This window comes from Musca vetustissima, unplaced genomic scaffold (assembly GCF_032173495.1).
Source record: "Musca vetustissima isolate MV318-11 ecotype Yass unplaced genomic scaffold, APGP_CSIRO_Mvet_v1 utg6009, whole genome shotgun sequence".
In the NCBI taxonomy this organism is placed as follows: domain Eukaryota; kingdom Metazoa; phylum Arthropoda; class Insecta; order Diptera; family Muscidae; genus Musca; species Musca vetustissima.
The window spans coordinates 267,908-289,132 of NW_026882788.1; the positions used below are offsets into that span (position 1 = coordinate 267,908).

At 33.9% G+C, this 21,225-nt stretch overlaps 1 protein-coding gene across 1 annotated transcript in view; it reads right to left on the reverse strand.

The window, feature by feature from the left end:
- Positions 1 to 21,225, reverse strand: part of LOC133329495 (reticulon-1) — a 45,128-nt gene that overhangs the window by 15,233 nt on the left and 8,670 nt on the right. The window contains exon 2 of the mRNA XM_061537967.1: positions 17,321 to 17,356. Coding sequence (XP_061393951.1) covers positions 17,321 to 17,356 — 36 coding nt within the window. The remainder of the gene's footprint in view (positions 1 to 17,320; positions 17,357 to 21,225) is intronic.

The window sequence follows — 21,225 nt, forward strand, 5'->3', positions numbered from 1 at the left end:
GTTTGTAACATTGCAGATATATATTTGAAGATTTAAAGGAAAAGAAAAATAATTTACAAATTTTTTTGTTATTGTTTTATTGGATTAAAGAAAAGTCCTCATGATAACTCCTCACTGGAACATCGGAATCCGAAAATTCCGACGGTGTTAAAAATGGTACATGTCTGGTTCTCGTATGAACTGGGTTTATTGACTTCGTTCAAAAATCAACAAAATTCGGAAAAATCAACAGAAATTTTTGGAAAATCGTCTATTTTTACCATAAACCAAGTTGATAAATAAGGAAAATCTATATAATTTCCTATAATTTCCTCTCTTTTTTTGCAGAATATCCAAAAATTCCCCAAACATGATTATTACAACATGACATCCCTATTTGCACTAAGCATACCTATTTCCCTATAAAACGCAATTAATTTTAAAAAATCTTAACTATCCATGGAATGTCTGTCTAAAAGTAAAACACAGATGTAATATCTCTTTGTTATCAACGAATAAAAAGATGAAGAATCTCATTGAACTTTAAAATGCAACTCTAAATAGTTGTGCGTCGTAGATAAATGTCGAAGAACAAGAATTGGGTTCATTGGCTCTCATCATTCGTTGTCACGAATGCAGAGTAAATTTACATCCCAAGACAAAGCAAAAGAACACAAACGCATTTACAAAATATCTCATTGTATATGTGAAAACTATGTAAAGGAGAAAAAATAACAACAACAAAAAATAGTTGAAAATAAAATGCATTCATTGAATAACCACAACAAAGAATGAATGATTGGATGGATAAAAAGAACGCAATAACCTTAAACTTGTCTCTCACTGTGTAATATAGTTGATATAACAAAATCTGTCAATAATGAATGGTGACAAGTGTGCTCACACTGTTTTTGACAAATAATAACTAAATCTCTCCCACTCTCACTCTCTTCATCTAAGAAGAAGATGATGATCTCATGTCATAGATTTGCGTGTATGCTTTTGGGGGTGAATTATTGCAAAATGTAGTGCCTGTTTAAAATGCGTATGCATGTATGTATATATAGGAAAGCTTTTAATGCGCGTCTCAAAAGCTAACCCATATTTTGTGGCCGATATACATATATGGGCATTACCAAATACGTCAAATGCTAAATTGAGTCACAGCTGAGCAGCACAGGTTGGAAATGTTACACAGTGGGGGTTAAATGTTGGTAAGTGTTTTTTTTTCGTAAAATACAATACAGTGCCACTACTTTCATTTGTTCTTCTGTATAATGGAAAATTGCAATCCGTCAATTTTAATGTGTTGTCCTCGTTAGAAATTTATCATTTTTTTTTTTGCTACCAAAGAAATGAATGAATGATATCACCTTTCTTCATTCCAGTGTGTGTGTTTTGAATTATTCCAAAAATGTTTTTTTTTTTGTATTTTGCCATTTGGTATAGGTGCGTGTTTGCATACATTAAAATTTATTGCCGGGGCAGAGGAGGGGTAGATTAATCACCACTTAAATGCTAATAATGAAATTAATGTATCAAACTGACACACACACATCAACTTAGAGACATATTTACGAACATATTTATTCATTTATTTTATTTAAAATGTTAATTTATTTTTCTTCCCCTATGGGTAAATATATTATTTTTGTTTTTTTTTTTCATTTGCCAAACACTGTAACAATTTTGACATAGATTTTCACGTCATGTCTGTTGTGTATACACAAAAACATACACCTGTCAGATTATTGCATAATAAAAAAATATTCTACAAAAAAAAAAAAAAAAAAAAAAAAATAGTGAAATACGAAAAGAGCGAGAGAAAATATTGGGGGGGGGGGGGGGGGGGGGGGGGGTAAAGGTTTGTTGTTATGTCAAAGAATAATTTATACATTTGTACAGAAAGAAAGAAAATTGCCTCAAAATTGCAATTGTAATTATTTTAAAAACTAAAATTATAGAAATACTCTAAACGCGGCCCATTAATCTAGATTTCTGAGGTATAATTTTAAAGGCTTTCAGGCTCGCTAGCTTGATATTGAATATTCCTTTAAAAATTTCAAAAATATATTGAATTACTAGGCATACGTAATGAGCGCAGAAGTCGACTCTTCGAGTTTTGCCCTTGACTAAAAAGTCGACTTTTTCGATCTTTCGATTTTGTCAGACCTGTTCAAAATCGATTTATTTTTCGGTATGTTGAAGTTCCTAGCTAGGGTTTACGTAGTCGAGCGCAAAAGTTGACTTTTAGACTTTTCGTTTTTTAACTCTCATTAAAAAGTCGATTTTTGTCTTTAAGTATAAAGTCGACTTTTCGATCTTTCGATTTTGTCAAATCTGTTCAAAATCGATTTTCTACTTTTTCCGATTAATGTAAAACCGACTAGAAATGTGATTATACCCTTCTCCATATTTATATGAATTGTTGCCAATTGGGGTTTTGTGATAATTAACCAAGTATTTATGAAGATCAAAAATCGACTTCGACTTTTTATAAGGTGTAGCAGCCTTTGTTTTTACAACCTCCACCATAAGGTGATGTGCATATTAAATTTGCCATTCCGTTTGCAATACTTTGAAATATTCACCGGGGACCCCATAAAGTATATTCTTGATCAGAATAAAATTCTATGTCGATTTCCGTCTGTTGAAATCACGATGGAGATCGTAATATTCAAGATAGAGCTCCCAAAATATCCACATACATTCCTAGGATGTTTGGTATTGCAAATGGCATTATCGGTCCACGTTTTGGTGTAACGATACCCCCCAATGTTTGGTATTTTGGGGATTTTGGACACGTTTTCCAATCGAATTGACTGTAATTTGGTATTTTTGGTTCTCATGGTATAACACATCACCGTACAGAAAATTATTAATACCGAAAATTATTAAGACCCAAGTTTAAGGGTAGTTCCCATATAACGGTACTCCCCAATATTCGGTATTTTGGGGATTTTAGAAAGGTTTTCCTACCGAATTGGCTGTAATTTGGCATTTTTGGTTCTCATTGTGTAGCACATCTCCGTACCAAAAATTATTAATATTGAGACACGTTTCAGGTTAGAACTCATATAACGGTGCCCGGCATTCAGGGGATTTTGGACACGTTTTTTTACCGAATTAGTTGTAGTTTGGTATAGGCCATAGCAAAAATTATTTTAAAAACCCACGCCAATGTTAGGCAATAGAATTTTTTTTAACCCCACGCCAATGTTAGGCCATAGAAAAAATTATTTTAAAAATTCACAATAAACCATAATATAAAGTTGATTGTATATGACAATAAACACCGAATAATTATATATTGTAACAACACAAGAAATACGAATAAAAGAAAATTGTACTAAAAGACAATGTAGAAAAAACAAGAGAAGAAAACAAATTAAAAAATAAATACTTACACGACTCACGATTTAATGGCATATCTTTAAGTTCCGACAAGATTGCCAAAATTTCGTTGACTTGTTCTAAGGCAGCCATTTTTCTTATGGTGTATTTTTAATAATATATATTTTTTCTTAATAAATTTTCACACTTAAATAATTAAACAAAAAGACGAGATAGTATTGGTTATTTGAAAAATAATTTTAAAAAAATGACAAATTCCGTAATTTAAAACGAACCGAATGCAACTGCAGTCTTTTGGAGTGTTGAAGTAACTGTTATTTAAATGTTGATTACTAATCAAATTTGAAGGGTTTGCAGAGGCACAAAGATAGGGCAAGGAGGCTGCTAGGCAGGCAGGCAACCAATCTGTCTGAGGGTAAAGGCAATAAAGTTGTAGACACTTTGCCTACTGCAAGATTTTGTTATCAGTCATTTTTATTGTTGCTATTTAGTAGTTATTTCCCTTTCGCCATAGAGAAGAATCAGAAGATAATAAGAAAAATATTTTTCTTTTTCAGTTATTGTTTTATGTAAATAAGCAAATGACGACAAACAAAACTTGACCCAGACAAAATCTATGCCGGCCTATGGCTTAGGTAAAAAAGAAATTTGAAAATTTTACAAATTTGTTGCTAACATTTTTTATCAGTGGATGAAGAAGAACAAATATTTATTATATAATTTTAAAATGGTTTTAAAAGAGAAAACCTATTATTCAAATTAGATTAGAATCACAACACTTAATATTGCAAATATATCACATAGCATTGTTTTATATTTCATTAAAATAATCAATCACAATTAATTTTTATCTGTTTTTTTCTTGATTTTTTTTTTAATTTTGACCCCCACACCTTTTTTCTTTTAATTTTATTATTTTGGTAAAAAACACACACAGAGAATTTACACAAAAAATTATTCGTTTCGTTATTTGAGTAAAAATTAAAAGAACGAGTTCTCGAAAACCGTGTGCGTCGTTTACGGCATACGACAAACTGAAGGGACGAATTGCCTATAAACTACAAAAATACACAATGATCGGATCGGAAAAGACAGCGGCGCATCCGAGAAGAAACATTCAATGGATGGATGTCGGGGAACAAAAAGAAAACTATTTTTGCCTTGGCGTTTTTTCTTCTCGTTTTCTTCGTTGTTAAGGAATAAACGACAAAAAAAACACTAAAAACAACAATAAAAATACATTTCAAAAAAAAAAAAGATGGACGGACGGACAGACCTATAGCCAAAAGAAAATAGTATGAAAGAAGACATATCCGCATGGCACAAAAAATAAGTGAGCTTCTTCGAAAGTCCAATCAACTTAATGATCAGCAGACAGCCAGTGAGACGACCAACGGACTAAACGTTTCACCACATTGTCAGGTTTTTGGTGAACGGACCCCACCACCGCCGCCACCCGACGACGACGAAAATTTTCATTCTCTTTGGATGAGAGCCCAACCAAACCGAACGTAGACAGTTTACCAAAAATTTTTTTGTTAAATTTAATTTTTTTAAGTACCAACGCTGTGTTCTGATTTTGTTTTTAATAAATAGTTCTTGTTGTTGTTGGTATTTTTTGTGAGTGTCCCGGAAAACGAAAACGTCACGTTTTTAATTATTTCGAAAAAGTATCGCCGTTAAGTTTGCGTTTTGAAAGTACACCTATGACCGCCTACTCTCTTCCAACAACTGCAGCCAACCAGCAAGCAATTGATTTTTAGAACGTTCAATTCAATTTCAGTTGCTCTTAAGTATTTTTGTTGTTGTTGCATTAAATTGTTGCTCTTTTGTTGTTGTTTGTATTTCATCATCATCATGATGATGAAATGAACATTATTCTATTATAAAAAACGAGGTTCATATAACAGGGTCCACCATAGGATGGTTGGTATTTAAATTTTATCATGGCGTTTATACAAAATCTTTATATACTCCACAAAGTTAAATTCCAATATCCCAAATCAATATTTTCAAACAAAATGGAAATTTGGAATTACCCTGGTGGCCAAAACTAAAGCAACTGAAATTGCAAACTACCTGTAACTTTTTTAAAAATAAAGTTATAGTGAATTTTTTTCGGAAATAAATAGGTAATCTAATCATTTAAAAAAAAATATTTTGGAATTTTTTCTGGAATAAAGATTTTTTTCTAGAATAAAAAGAACTTTCTTGAGAGTTTCCGCGCATGTAGGCCTGCTACCATAGGTCCAGCTGTTAATATATTATTTCAGTGACTATGAAAAGCTCATTATATACTGTAATATACACAGAGAAAAAACTGCAACCAATCCCGCTTCGCAGTGGCCAGTGACAGCTCATTATATTGTTTACAAGCGAATCCCGCTTCGCAGTGGCCGAAAAATGACTCGTGAGCCGAACATAACGCAATATTCCATTCGGCAAATATTGAAAGTGAGCTCGGGGGTAAAGCCATTGAAATTCCAAAAAGTGCAAGAACTTACACCGCAACCGAAAGAAAATAGACCTAAAAGAGCTAAAGATTAGCTTCGCTTGGGGGAAGTGGTGAACTGCCGAATTTGGGTTTCTCCGATGAGAAAACATTCATTGTCCAGCAGCAGTTTGTAAACAAACTGATCGCGTTAACTTGCCAAAGAGGTCAGCTGAAAATGTGCACCTTCGGTTGGCCACCAGAATTTTAGTTGCTTTAATTTTGGCCACCAGTGTATTTATTTTTAATTAACAATTTTGAACTTTTGGATTCTCTTGTTATAACCGATATGTCTTTACGTTTTACCACAATTATTATTCCACCCTCGTACTAGATACTTTACTACGATGATGTCGATCATGCTGATGATGACATATAATCAAATAAAATTAAATTAAAAAAAACCCCGGCTAATAAGGTCCATTGGAGAGGCAAAAGAAAACACTTAAAGTGTACAACCAAACAAACAATCACACAACAACAACAATAAATAATTGTGTTGAGAATGAAATTGAATGAAACCTCTCGATACAGCAGAAAATGCGAATGAAATTTTACAATATAATGACAACTATTAATCATCAGTGTAATTTTGTAAAAATAAAAAAAAATTGCAACAAAAACAACACAAGTTATTTTAACTTAAAAGCTAAAAACCGCAAAATCATGATTAAATAAAATTCCTAACAAAATTAATCAAACAGTGATGTTGTTTGAGGAGAATTGAGTTTGGCGTCTAGTTCTCATGGATCGAAAACTAAATCAAATAAATTCTTCAAAAAAAATTGATTTTAAATATATTCAAAAATTTAAACATAGAATACAAAAACGTCAATTTTTTGTGGACCACCCCCTAATTCGATTTTCACCCAATATTTTTTGATGATGAAATTGTAATGTAGTTTATTGGAAAAAAAAAGTCAATAAAATTTTACAAATATATAGGTTTATTGGCTTTTTCTTTAATATACAGGCAGACATACAAATGGACAGATAAATTGGATGAATGTTTGGCATGACATGGACAGACGACGTTGTACGGTCAAACAAATAGCAAAAACAACAAAAAATCTTCTTGTTGCCATTTATTTTCGTACAGAAGCAAATTGCTTGGCTGAATGACTAAATTTAGAAACCCTCGGCAAGAAAAAACCGAAATACAGAAACAAATAAAGGAAAGTACTCACAACAATATTAATCCGCGGCAAAAGGCACACGCACACACATACTGAAGCAAACATGTTGGGAACAGAAGTGGGGAATATGTGGTGTTAAGAAAAATTAAGAAAAAAAATTGAAATACCAAATAATAAATGTGTAGCCGAAAATTAAAAAAACACACGATTTAAACATTAAATGAAACCACAACAAATGCCACAAATCATACACACCGTAAAGAAGAAAATAATCGCAGAATACAACACTGTTTATTGTTTGAATTTTTTAAAGTAACGGCCAAATATAACAACAAAAATTGGCCCCCAAAAAAGAAAATGACTCAAAAAGAAATAGACGAAAATTTGGCTACTTTGTCGAATTAATTAAGAATTTTAAATCTAGCGCCTAAAATAATGCAACGAAATTTTATAATTTAAGAGTTTTCAATAATTAAATTGATATTTAGCTGAGGAGTTTGTAAAATAGTTCAAAAATTTGGGTTCCAAATCGATGTCATATAGAAATCGATTATTGATTGGTTTGGAACCTATATTTGTTAGGTGGAAGGTATACAGGGCGCGGTGAAAAAACTGCATCAGAGGCAAACGCCATAATTTTTACCTTTTTTAAATTTTATTAACTAAAAGTAAAAATGTCGGAAATAGCATCAAATTTTAGAATATTACAAATTTGTTCAAATTGGTCACCTTTGGCACGAATTATGTCATTTTTAAACGGCCAATGAAACCATCAAAAGTTGCCCGAATGTTGCTCTGCCGTATTTTGGCCCATTCCCGGTGAAACGCTTGCTTGAGCTGATCGACACTTTGGTATTTTTTAGTGGCAACCTTCAGACACAATAGCCCAACGGATTGGTATCCGGAGATTTTGGTGGCCACTGTGCGCTGGAAATGAAGCGAGGAACCTCATTTTGTAACAATTCTTGTGTGGCGGGTGCTAAGTGCGCTGGTGCTGAGACCTGTTGGAATGTCCAAGGTCTGCGGCCAAAATGTTTGCGTGCCCAAAGCTTTAATACACTCTCCAGAATATTCTTGCGATAATATTCGACACTTATTCTGAAGCCACTGCTGTTATGGCGGTCCACACCATCATCATGACCGGCGATTGTGATGCTCTGGTGGCCAACCGAAGGTGCACATTTTCAGCTGACATCTTTGGCAAGTAAACACGATTATTTTGTTTACAAACTGCAGGACAACGAATGTTTTCTCATCGGAGAAAACCAAATTCGGCAGTTCACCCCTTTTGTCCAAGCAAACGAAGTAACTTTTTAGCTCTTTTGAGTATTTTTTCTTTCGGTTGCTAATTTTTCAATTTTTGCCGAATGGAATATTGTGATATGTTCATCTCACGAGCCATTTTTCGGCTCACAGAATATTTTCGCGATAATATTCGGCATTTATTCTGATACCACGGTCTGGTGGCCAACCGAAGTTGTTTGTTTACAAAGTGCAGGACAACAAATCTTTTCTCATCGGAGAACACCAAATTCGGAAGTTCACCACTTTCACCAAGCGAAGCAAATTTCTTAAGCTCTTTGAGTCTATTTTCTTTCTATTTCGGCGTAAATTCTTGCACTTTTTGGAATTTCAATGGCTTTACTCATTTTTCAATATTTGCCTAATGGAATATGGCGATATGTTCAGCTCACGAGCCATTTTTCGGCCACTGCGACGCGGTTTTCGATCAAGTTGCTTCTTCGCACTTTTCGAACCATTTCTGCTGATGTTGCTGTTTTCTTCGTCCACTTCCTTGGCGTCGTCGGGCTACGCTACCAGTTGCGATGGCACGAGACACAAAATATTTATTCACATTTAAATGCTGGATTGCTCTAACGATAGCCACTTGACGCTTGAATTCCATTACGAATAACTTTTTTAGTCTGGAAAATTCTCACTATAAATGCTTTTGAACGCTTGTAAACAATATAATGAGCTGTCATTGGAAGTGGCTTAGAAATGACAGCAGTCTGAAGTTGGTTGCAGTTTTCTCATCTCACTCTGTATTTATATAGTCCTGAATATATGCCGTGCTGTTGGTGAAAGCTATCAATTTTGATCATCTCTTCGAGAGATGGCGCGGTCCGAAACTTTTTCGGTAAAAGAGCAGTGATTCTCTTGCTCATATGACATCCATAATGCGTATATAAAAACTCGGTAACGAAATTCAATCACCTGTAACTGTTGTTCGGTTTTCAGGTGGTCGACAAAGTAAGGCAATGGTGAAGCATAAACCACTCTAAACAATCATATGATGAAAATGGAAATGCTTCTCAACATTGACCCTTCGATTTTCCGAGTCAAAAACTGGACGAAGCTACCGTGGTGGAAGTGAGCCTGACTCAGTCAGTCTTACACACAGAAAAAATATCAGTAAATAGATATTAGGATCGTATACTCCGAGTTACAACTGTACTAAAGAAATTCCAAAAGGATTGAACACCCTCTAGCAATGTACACACAATTCACTACTACGATTATGGATGACAACGAATATAGCAAAAACACAAATATTTTTATTGTTTTTCGCTTTTCAAAATCACTGGAAGGCACATTTTTAAGTGAAAGCTAGAATATTTTATTAGCAACAAAAAATTCAAGGTTAAATAAACACACAATAGACCCAATGATGGGAAGAATGCCGGCAGCAGCAGCAATAAAAATTGAAAAAGAGCTTTGCAATTCAAACAAGTTGCCAACAAACATGTTGGCTCACTGCAAGCTTACTGGGTGGGAGAATGACGACATTTTGCACCCAAGGCAATGGAATTGCAAAAGTTGCGGGTGTGTTTTTGTTGGGTACAAAAATATTGTCAAAATAAAATTGCAAAACGATGAGAACATTATTTGTTTTTATAAATTCAATTCTGCAAAAATAAAATGTATTTTTAATTAAGTGGTAAAAAAGTCTTAGGTTAATGTTAGCCTAAGTGATTTTCGGACATGTTGTACTAAGACCAGAGGATTTGATTTACATTTTTGCCATTAACATTCCAGTACTGGGTAATTATCTATTTAAATATTTTTTTGTTATTATAGTGAGTATTGTTTTTGCACCAACTTGCCGATTTGTTTGCCAAACCAGGTGAATTAAGAAAGCATGCAAGTAATGCATGTTGATGATGGCTGTTGCTGGAGAACGGGGGTTTGGGTTTGCTGCTTGTGGGTTGTATTTTTTTTTTTTTTTTGTGAATCACATTATTTGGCATAAACACACAAGAAAATAATTAGTAATTATATGATAACGAAGTGAAAAAATAAAGCAGTATTTAAAACTAGCATCGTGAGGGATGTGAAATATACAAATGTACCAACAAATACAGTCATTAGCAAGTTTATAAAGGCAACTACAATGTTTTTCCAAAAAGAGAATTCATCCATCATTCCTAAAAAACATTGAACATTTTGGAGGGTGTAACTAAATTCTTAAAAAAATAATTAAGAAATTACGGTTCTAAAATATCATTTACAGGTCCATTTCTTCTATATTAAAAGTCCTTTATCGAACTATAAGTATCAAAAAAGTACTAAATTTTGTACAATTGCGTAGCATGTTAATGGATTGAAATTTGTAATGCGAATTGAGGTTAAGAAGTATGGTCGATATAAGGAGGTGTGTACTCATGTATACGAAAAGTACTGGTACAATTTTTAATTGGAGGTACAAATGGAGCTGGAATCCAGAAATTTGAAATTAACATTGAAATTAACAATCGGAATGTAGGATAGCGATATGTAGTTATTTTGGAAATCTGTACTTATGTGTACGAAAAGTACTAAATGTTACTATATTTAGTACAGTTTGGATTTGGGTGAACCAATAGAGCTGGAACATTGAAATTTGAAAATAAAATTGCTACTGCATTGTAGAATTGAGGTATGTTGGTAATTTGTGGATTAAGTTTGATACAATTTGAATTTTGGGCGAAATTTGGAGTTAGAATCACTGTTGGGGTGTGGGATTGGGGTATTGTATTAAGTTGTGGAAATTCCTAATTATGTGTACTAAATGGTACTAAATTTGGTACAATTTGCATTTTGGTGAACCGGTAGAGCTGGAACACTGAAATTTGGAAATAAGATTACAACTGTATTGTAGAATTTAGGTGTGTTGGTAGTTTGGGAAATTCGTACTTATGTGTACTAAATTTGGTACAATTTGAATTTTGGGTGAACCAATAGAGCTGTAATCTTGAAATTGGGAGATAAGATCAATGTTGGGGTGTAGGATTGGGGCATGTAGGAAGTTGTGGAAAATTCTAATTATGTGTACTAAATGTTACTAAATTTGGTACAATTTGGATTTAGAGCTGCAATAGCAAAAATTTGAAAAAAATATATTACTGTTAAGAGTGTAGAATTGAGATATGTAGGTAGTTTTGTGAATTAGTGTTTAAGTGTACAAAATGGTACTAAATTTAGTACAATTTGAATTTTGGGCGAACCGATAGAGCTAGAATCTTGAAATTTGGATTTAGGATTCCTGTTGGGTGTAGGATTGGGAAATTTTAAATTTGGATTTGTGTACTAAATATGGTACAATTTATATTTTGAGTGAACCGATAGAGGTGAAATCACGAAATTTGCAGTTACAATTTGAATTTAGGTGAACTCATAGAGTTGAATACCTAAAATTTGGAATTAAGATTGGGGTATGTGGAAAGTTTTGAAATCTCTTACATATGGAAATTTGGAATTTTTAGAAATAAACATATCAATACTACAAAGGATTATAAATGGTCAGTATTGGTTTTTTAATATTTCCACATTCGCTAACGCTACATATGCCAGTAAATATATATTAGTGTATTAAAAACAAACAAAGTGGATATTGGATATTTATCATCCTATAACCGACAACAACATGGTTCTATATTGTCAATCTAGCACCAATAGAGTTTTTTTCCTCCAATAACCCGTTAGGATACAAAAGGGGCCTAAGCCCTTTGAAATATAGTAAATGGGGCGATCGTTGAACATCTTCCAAGAGGTGGTCATTTATCCTTTGTTTCCATTGGCAAATTAGTCTAGGTTCTTTCAAATACCTCTCAAATGCAAGGAGGAGTTAAATACAATTGACATAGAATTTACTTGGGATCGAAAATGTGTATATCTTCTTTTTGAGTCTCCGATAAATAATTCGATGTGAAACAAAAGAAAAAACTAAAATAATAAAACCTCCATTTTATGTTGGAGGGTATACAAATAAAGTAATTTTTCACCAAGGCAATTTACCTTGTCATAAGTTCGTACAAAACATACATAGAGCCTATTCCTTGTTACCAGAAATCTTCTTCAAATAAAACTGCATTAAAATCGTAATATAATAAAAACGGTTTGAGGTTTCCTTATTTTCTTTGATAACAATTATGTCGAATAATGCTATGGTAGGTCGGGGAAATTTAAATTAACCTGCTAAATCATGCTATCAAAATATCCCAGAATTTATTATCCATGACATTCAATAATCGTGTATACAAAAATTAATATTTTTTCGCTTAAAAAAGTACTTTTCACTTAGCAACAAAAATTTAGACAGTCATTAAAAACATGACTCAATTTCAAGTATGCTGTGTATGTGGCCATATTTAGACATATATATAAATCAATCACAAATTTCCACATTATTCATTTTTTTATAAAAAAAAAATCTTATAAATATTCATTTTATCTTACACTTGCTTGCTCTCTATTCGAAAAAAAGTACCGGCCGGTTTCGTTTATATCTTGAGGCTGGTTGCATGTCTGTCTGTCTTTCTTTCGTTTCATATTCAATTGAATGGATGGATGTAGGTGTCTTCTTTGAGTTTTAAGCTAACTGTACCAGCAAGTAGTCGTTGGTTTGTATCTTGTTGTCCAAATTGGTTTTCAGTTGGTTTCTTTTATAATTTTCCGCATAAGTAATTACAGAGCGACCATATCTCATTAGCAAATTCTTGGCTTTTGGCTAATTGTTATATAGCACCGTTAACAATCATAGACAAAGCATTAAGGTAGGTGGGTACATGTGTACCGGCTGCATGTCTAACTGAGAATGTCGATAGGGCGTTTTGACCTTCAAACGTGTGTGTGAGAAACAAAAGAAAAAATATTTTTTGTAGAAAGACAGACTGGCGATCAGAACCCAAAGTTCCAAATTATAGGCAATTCGTTTGGAAAACGTGTAAAAAATCCCCAAAATACCGAATATTGAAGGGTACCGTTATATGGAGAGGCAACCCTGAAACATGGGTTAATATTAATAATTTTTGGTACGAGCGAATTGAAGCATATGGTAAGTATTTTTTTGATATAAACTACATAGAACCACGTTTTTGAGCTACAAAAATACACAGGGTTAGGGTCGATATTGTTTACTAAAATTTGGTCAATGCTAGTCATTAGATTTTGTAGCACAGAAGAGAGTTAGTAATAGAAATCCTTATATTCTAGTAGACCCGAAATAATCCCTTAATTTGCTCAAAAAACAACATTTTTTAAAAACGAACAAGCTGACCGGCATATGAATTTAATGAATATTTATGCAGACCATTAACCCCTTTATAGCTGGTAAATGTAAATAAGGACATTTTAAGCCATAGTCTATAATTAATTCCTGAACTTTATAAATTAATCCATTTTATATAAACTTTGCAGACCTCCAGAAAATAATTTTTTCTTCACCTGAACCCCACAAAAAACCTTGGGTGTTGGCAAACAATAAAAAAATTATATGTCTGGGAAAATGTTGTTTACAGGAAAGAAACGCCGAACACGTCATTTTGGAAGTAAGCCAAGAAGAATAAAAAGGAATACAGCCAGAAAAGGAAATAAAAAAAAAACAACAATAAAAATTAACCCCAAAAAACAAATAGCAGATAGATAGCCGAACATAATTTATGGATTACACCCCGAAAAACAAAGTCCACAAACCACCAGTAATGTAAAAAATACCAACAACAAACCCAAAGAAATAAAGTGGAAAAAATGACGTCATTTGGAAAATAATACATAGGCGGCAAACAAACGGAAAAAGGTTGTTCACATTGTTAGCCAAGCGAAAATTGTACACCAACATCACACCAAAAAAAGGCCAAAGAAGAAAGCACAAAAATCATATCCCCGAACTCAGCAGCAGTCGTCAGTAGTTTGGAATAATAAAAAAACATATTGAAATGTGAGAACGTTTTAAAGAAACCTGCAATTTTTTTTTTTTTTGGTTTGTTTGTTTGCTTTTCCTTGCAAGTTCAAATTCCGCATGACTCCATCAGTAATAGAGAAAGAAACAGAAAAAATCCAAATAATGTGCATGTCATGAATTAAAAAACCCAACAACCTTAATTACGTTTTTAAAATTAATTAAATTTTATTTTGTGCAAAAAAATCAAAAGCTCTTCTAAATTACCCCGCTCTTTCTTTCCTTTTTAAATGTAAATCAGATCTGAAACGTTTTGTAAACTAACGAGAAAAAAAACTATTGATTTTTTGTTTTTGAAATGTATGTACCCAGGATAGTTTGCATACATAGTACATATGTACAAAAGATATCCATCCATCGACATGTATGTATATTTCTGTGAAAAGTACTACATGCATGCAAATGTTACAAATCATAGTTTATATGCAGCTAACGCCTGCATACATACATATATACATATCGTTATAATAGCACTGATATATAAAAGGGGGTTGAGAGGGCCTTAGGAATATTTTTTTGTCTGTGTGTGAGAATTCCATTTAAAATGCAAAGTGAAGGATAATAATTGCAAGTTACAATAAAATGGTTGCAATTTTTATACATGGTCGTTATATTAAGTATGGGAACAATGGGTCTCATATATACTACATTGAAAAATCCTCATACTTTTCAAATCGGTGGAAGTTTGGGTTTTGACCAAAAACAATGAACCCAATATACCAAATTATAGCTAATTCGTTTGGATAATGTTTGGAGACATTATCCCCAAAAATCGGATGTTGAAGGATACCGTTATGTGGGGAACTACCCAGAAACTTGGGTCAAGCTACCCTGAAACTTTTGTAAATATTAATAATTTTTGTTACGGAGATGTGTTATACAATGAGAATACAAAATATCAAATTACAGACAATTCGATTGGAAAACCTGCTCAAAAACCCGTAAGTACCGAATATTGAAGAGTACCGTTAATTATGGCTACCCTGAAACTTGGGTCAATATTAATAATTTTTGGTACGAAGATGTGCTACACAATGAGAACCCATAATACCAAATTACAGCCAATTCAGTTGGAAATATTGAAGGGTACCATTATATGGTGGTTACCCTGAATCTGGGGTCAATATTAATAATTTTTGATACGGAGATGTGTTATACCATGAGAACCCAAAATGCCAAATTATAGCCAATTCGGTTGGAAAACCTGCCCAAAATACCGACTATTAAAGGGTACCGATATATGGGGTATACTCTGTAACTTGGGTCAATATAAATAATTGTTGATACGGAGATGTGCTATGCAATGATAACCCGAAATACCAATTACATCCAATTTGGTTAGAAAACTTGTCCAAAATCTCCGAAAATACCGATAACTCATGAAAAGATCAATATTAATAATTTTTATGTGCTACACAATGATAACAACCAATTCGGTTGGGAAACCACAAATCGGATATTGAAGGGTACCGTTATAATACCCCACATTATTAATAAAGGGATATGCGGATACCAAATTACAACCAAATTCGGTATCAAAACTCGTTATATTTTATGATATATGCCATTTGCAATACCAAACATCCTAGGAGCACTAGCAATGTCGGTGCAAAATGTCAGAGCTCTATCTTAAATATTGCGATCACTAACGTGATTTCAGTAGACCGCCAGACGACGGTGATCAAAAATATATGTATATACTTTGTGGAGTCTCCTGTGAATATTTCGAGGAGTTGCAAACGGAATGACAAATTTAATGCATTCGAATACGGTTATAGCGAACTAGTAGGTATCAACACCAAATGTGTTCTTTATATGTCAAAGGTAAGGCAAATCATAGGCTTCGCAAAAAAATATATATTCGGTTTGAAACTGATAGGTTTTGTGTTCTTTTCGACAATTCTTAATATGCTTCTCGTTTTCTTTGATGTACCTGGCATTACAGCTCTAGCTTATGGCGGAGGGTATACAAAAAATTCGATGATACCGTTACATTAGGCATATATTTTCCAAAAGAGGGTTCTTCAAAGTTGAGTCAATTTCAGAAAATAGACCGACAGTCGAAAACGATTATAAAACCAGTAAGGAAAGTAGTAAAGTCGAACTGGGCCGACTATATTATACCCTTCACCACATTGGGTATATTCTACATATGTATCCTAACAGACGTCGCCTTTTCAAAGGAACATTGATATGGAATTTAACGAACTTAAATATGTGGGCAAATTTATGGGAGTTATATCAAAATCTGAGGCGATTTTCACGAAATTTAGCACACATTCTTTTAGACTCCATTCAGTACGCTGCGCCAACCAGGAACCATGGGTCTATCTCGTTACAAACATATGCACAAAGACATGAAAAAGTCAAGGGATCGGCGAAATTAATTTCTATAAGTCGTTAAATAGTCGTTAAATATATCAAAAATATATCGGTTTATTTTATTATCTAAATGTTTTAATAGTCTAGCAAAAATTATTAAATTGTATTTTCATTGGATTTATTTTCGACGCGATATATTTATACAATTCACCACACACAATAATCTCAGTAAGATTCATAGTATCTCCATACCAAATCATATAATAGATGAACGAACTTTGAGAACCAATTTGCAGATTTGACTAGAAAATAATTAACCCGAAATGTAATATATTATATATATTAAACATATTATATAGTACGCCTAATTAAATCATGTTTTTCTTTGAGCGTAATTTTTGCGAGCCAAAGTATCTATTCCGCAAATACATAAATACGAGCTCAGGTTGCCCATCACAGGATAACCTCATTACCATTCGTAAGTTATTATCGAATTATTTCAAATCGAATAATAAAACCAAGACAAAACTTAAAGTGGTCATTGAACTAAAGAACAACAACCAAATGCATGGCAAGAAAAACGAAAACGATTAGTGGTGCAGCAGTGGGGAGTAGACGGCGATGACGACGGACACCACTAGACAAAAACTTAATTGAGTTGCCTCAATCTTGGCAAAAAAGTTTAGTCATCTGCTAGCTAATATTATATGCATGTTGTTTCGTGTACGTGTGTATATATAGACATATAGGCGTGTACATTAGACATAGACGTCAGAAAAGACGACAACAACAACACCAATAAGACATTAATACACTTACCTCGTGGATGTAAGCGCTCCGGCTTAAACCAAGCGTCTGAAATTAGGTGGATATTGATTATTTTTTTAGGAAAAAGAAAATAAATGTAGAAAGCGCACAAAAACGAAACGAAACATTTTTAGGCAACAAGCGACAAAAAACCAAACCAAAAGATGTGAAATAAGCAAAAAAGAATAAACTGAAAAATAAAGAAAGCGTTAAACAAAATTACAATAAATTTAATGATGTCGAAGGACCAAACACGCACACACACACACATTGAAAGAAATTACAACAAATTTTACATATTAAGGCTAACACCCAAAAAGAAAAATGACTCAAATTACAGGAAGCATATCGGAATTTGGTGGTCGGCCGTATAGGGTGAGGATGGATTAAGAAGGTAAGGTGGAAAATAACTACAATTAGCATAAGGAAGGCAGTAGGAAGGAAAACGAGAGAGAGGTAGGTTATGAGAGAAAATAAAAATATATGTGTATTGTATTTTTTTATGCTAAACTTACTGGGATCTAATAAGGAACACATGAAGGGACGTTTTTTGTAAACACCATTTTGTGCTGATTCTTCCACAGTATCCACCATTTTTGCTGTTGTTTTTTTAATTTATTTAACTTTTGTTTAAAACAATAATTTTTTTATTCTCAATTTTCTTTTTTTAAGCCCAAGAAAAATTGAGATGTCGATAAGATTTTGTTGTAGGCTTTGATTTGATTTGGGGGCCTATTCGTTTGTTGTCAATATCTAAATCGTAGACATACAGTATATATTTTTGTAGGTATATACTTTATTCTTCTTCTTTCTTCAGATTCACATAAAAATCTTAATAAAATATATGGATTTTCTTCTTAAATATTTTTCACACTTTACTGACACTTCATTCCGTTCCTGCAATTTAAAACAATTGCAATTTTGAAAAAAACAAACCCGATAACAAATTACACAACGCAATATTGTGTGTGTCCCCACTAAAAAAATTATTTTTAAAAAAGCCGTAAAACACGATTGTGCTGATTGTGTATCACACGTTAATGCCTCGAAGTGTAACTGAAATCATCATCAGCAGCTGCGGCATGGGGCTCGGATTCAATTGTATTTGCAATCGACAACTACGAAGAAAATTTATACGAATTGTATCTACACAAGTCCTTTCGTAATTGCGATTCAATTTAACGATTGCTAGACAAGGAAGACTATAGTGTTGACCCCTTGGCCCGGTCGTCGTAACCATCCAACCATTGCCACTTGGATATAGAATAATGCGCAAAGCTGGAATCTGCATTAAAAGAGTATGCCGCCGTCGTCACCGCTTTGTCATGTGGAGACTTATTGGCAGCAACCCCCAGAATTTGGAGAAAACACAATCAAACCCCACTCATACTTGTAGTATTTCCTTGTGACAAAAATTTGACATTTCATTTTCTACTGGCATTCGTAGAACAGAAGAAAAAATGAAACCAAAAAAAGAACCCAACAATCAATTCATGTTAGCCGCACAAACCATTGATTTTACTATAAAAAATATGCGGAACTCAGCTGCTCTCTTTTGTTCCATGAAGGGTTGATGTTTTTCTCTCATCAGACCTGCGCTCTGACATAAAGCTCCACACGTTTTTAAACACAAAAAAGAGCTTAATATCCATAGAATCCCAAAACACTGTTGCTGCAGAATTTAGCAATGCATCATCATCTCCATCACAATCTCTATTTTATTCAACAATTCTCTGGCTATGGAAACGCTAATAGAAAATATAAACAAATCATCATCTGGTTTTGTGATGCAATACTGAAACTATTTAATGACAAATCCACATGACTACTTGGGGTGCTGTTGTTCAGTTCGTTCTGTTCGGTATATTTTATGAGGGTAGACTGTGAAGAGCAATGAATTAAATAATGGGAGGGTGTGTCGGACGAAGGCAGGGGTGCTGGTTAGATATTTCATATTAATCATAACACTAAATAAGGGCATTTTTGTTCCCTATACTGCGGCATCTATCGTAGGGAAAAATTGTGGAAATAAATTTTATTTTGATAGGGGAATAGAATGTGGTAATATTATAAAAATATACCGACTCAAACATTTTGAATACTACAAAAATAAGAAATGGTAGTATTCGAAACTAATCGCTTGACATAAACAATCCATATTAACATAGAGATACAAGATTTGTGAATACTAATCAAAGTAAAAAAAGATCCGAAACAACTCGATTTGCCCTAATTGGGTTAACAGGAACAACAACCATATCGAAAACCAGGAAATAAAAAAATCAAAGCTACGAGAACCCTGGCTCTACATTTCCCTGGGGTGAATTTTCAGCCGGTAAGGTACCATTCAGATCCTGGAAAAAACCCCAACGAAAAACACATCGACACGTTCCACCTATACGTCGACTATTAAATCGCATTCGACAGCCCTATCCGTTCAGAGGTGTTTAAAGCCATCTCTGCATTTGGCATTCCTGCAAAATTAATACGGCTATGCAGGTTAACTTTAACCGGTACAATGTCTGCAGTTAAAGTAGGAAATGACCGAACGAGGATTCAGACAAGGTGACAGTTTGTCGTGTGACCTGTTCAACATCCTGCTTGAAAAGGTCATCGGAGATGCAAATGTGAACAGAACTGGCACTCTATACACCAAACAGCATATGTTACTCGGCTACGCCGATGACATTAACATAATGGGTCGAACATTACGAGTGGTAACAGCCACCTTGAACGAATTGAGGAGTATGTCAAAGTGGGACTGGCAGTAAATGGCGAGAAGAACAAGATGATGGTACAAACGCGCAAGACGTCCAGTAGACTCGGACCAACTGTGGAATTTGAAAACTACGGCTTCGATGTAGTTAACGATTTTATGTACCTCGGTACCGACATAAACAAAACTAATAACATCAGCTTTGATATCCGAAGGAAAATAGTGTTGGCCAACAGATGCTACTATGGTCTGAATAAGCAACTCAAAAGCAAGGTCACCTCTCGCCAGATCAAACTCACACTCTACAAGACGCAGATATTACCCGTGCTGTTGTATGGATCTGAAGTATGGGTACTTGCGCAAGCAGATGAGGTATCTCTTGGAGTGTTTGAAAGAAAAATTTTCTGGAAGATCTATTGGACGATCTGCGTCGATGGTTAATATCGCCGTGGAATGAACCATGAGCTATACCATCTATTCTCGGGCATCGACATAATCAGACGGATCGAGCTGCAGCGACTACGTTGGCTGGGCCATCTTGTGAGAATGGATGAAGATGTCCCAGCTCAAAATGCATATAAAAGCGAGCCAAGTGATGGTTCACGCAGAAGGGTAAGGCCACAAATCCGATGGAAGGATAAATCATTTTAGAGGGAGATTTTATACCAAATACGACTACAAAATATGAAATTACAGCGAATTTGATTGAATATCCGGTACAAAATTCTCAAAATACTGAAATTTTGGGGGTACCGTTATATGGGGTTACCGGTACATATCTGGACATATCTTTATAATTTTTAATGGAGAGGTTTGATATCCAATAAGAACACAAAGTATAGAATTACAGCGAATTCTATTGAAAAACGTGCGCAAGAACACCACAATATCGAAAATCGGAGGTACTGTTATATGGGGGCTACCAGAAAAAGTGGACCGATATTTATAATTTTTTTTGGTTAGACAATAACAACATAAAATACCAATTTGCGGTGAATTGGGTTGAAAAGCGCGCTCAGGAACCCCACAATATCAAAAATTGGAGGTACCGTTATATAGGGACTACCAGAAAAAGTGAACCGATATTTATAATTTTTAGTGAATTTATCCACCAATAAGAACTCTACGTACCAAATTACAGCGAATTGAGTTGAAAAATGCGCCCATGAACCCCAAAATACCGAAATTTGGGGATGCCCTT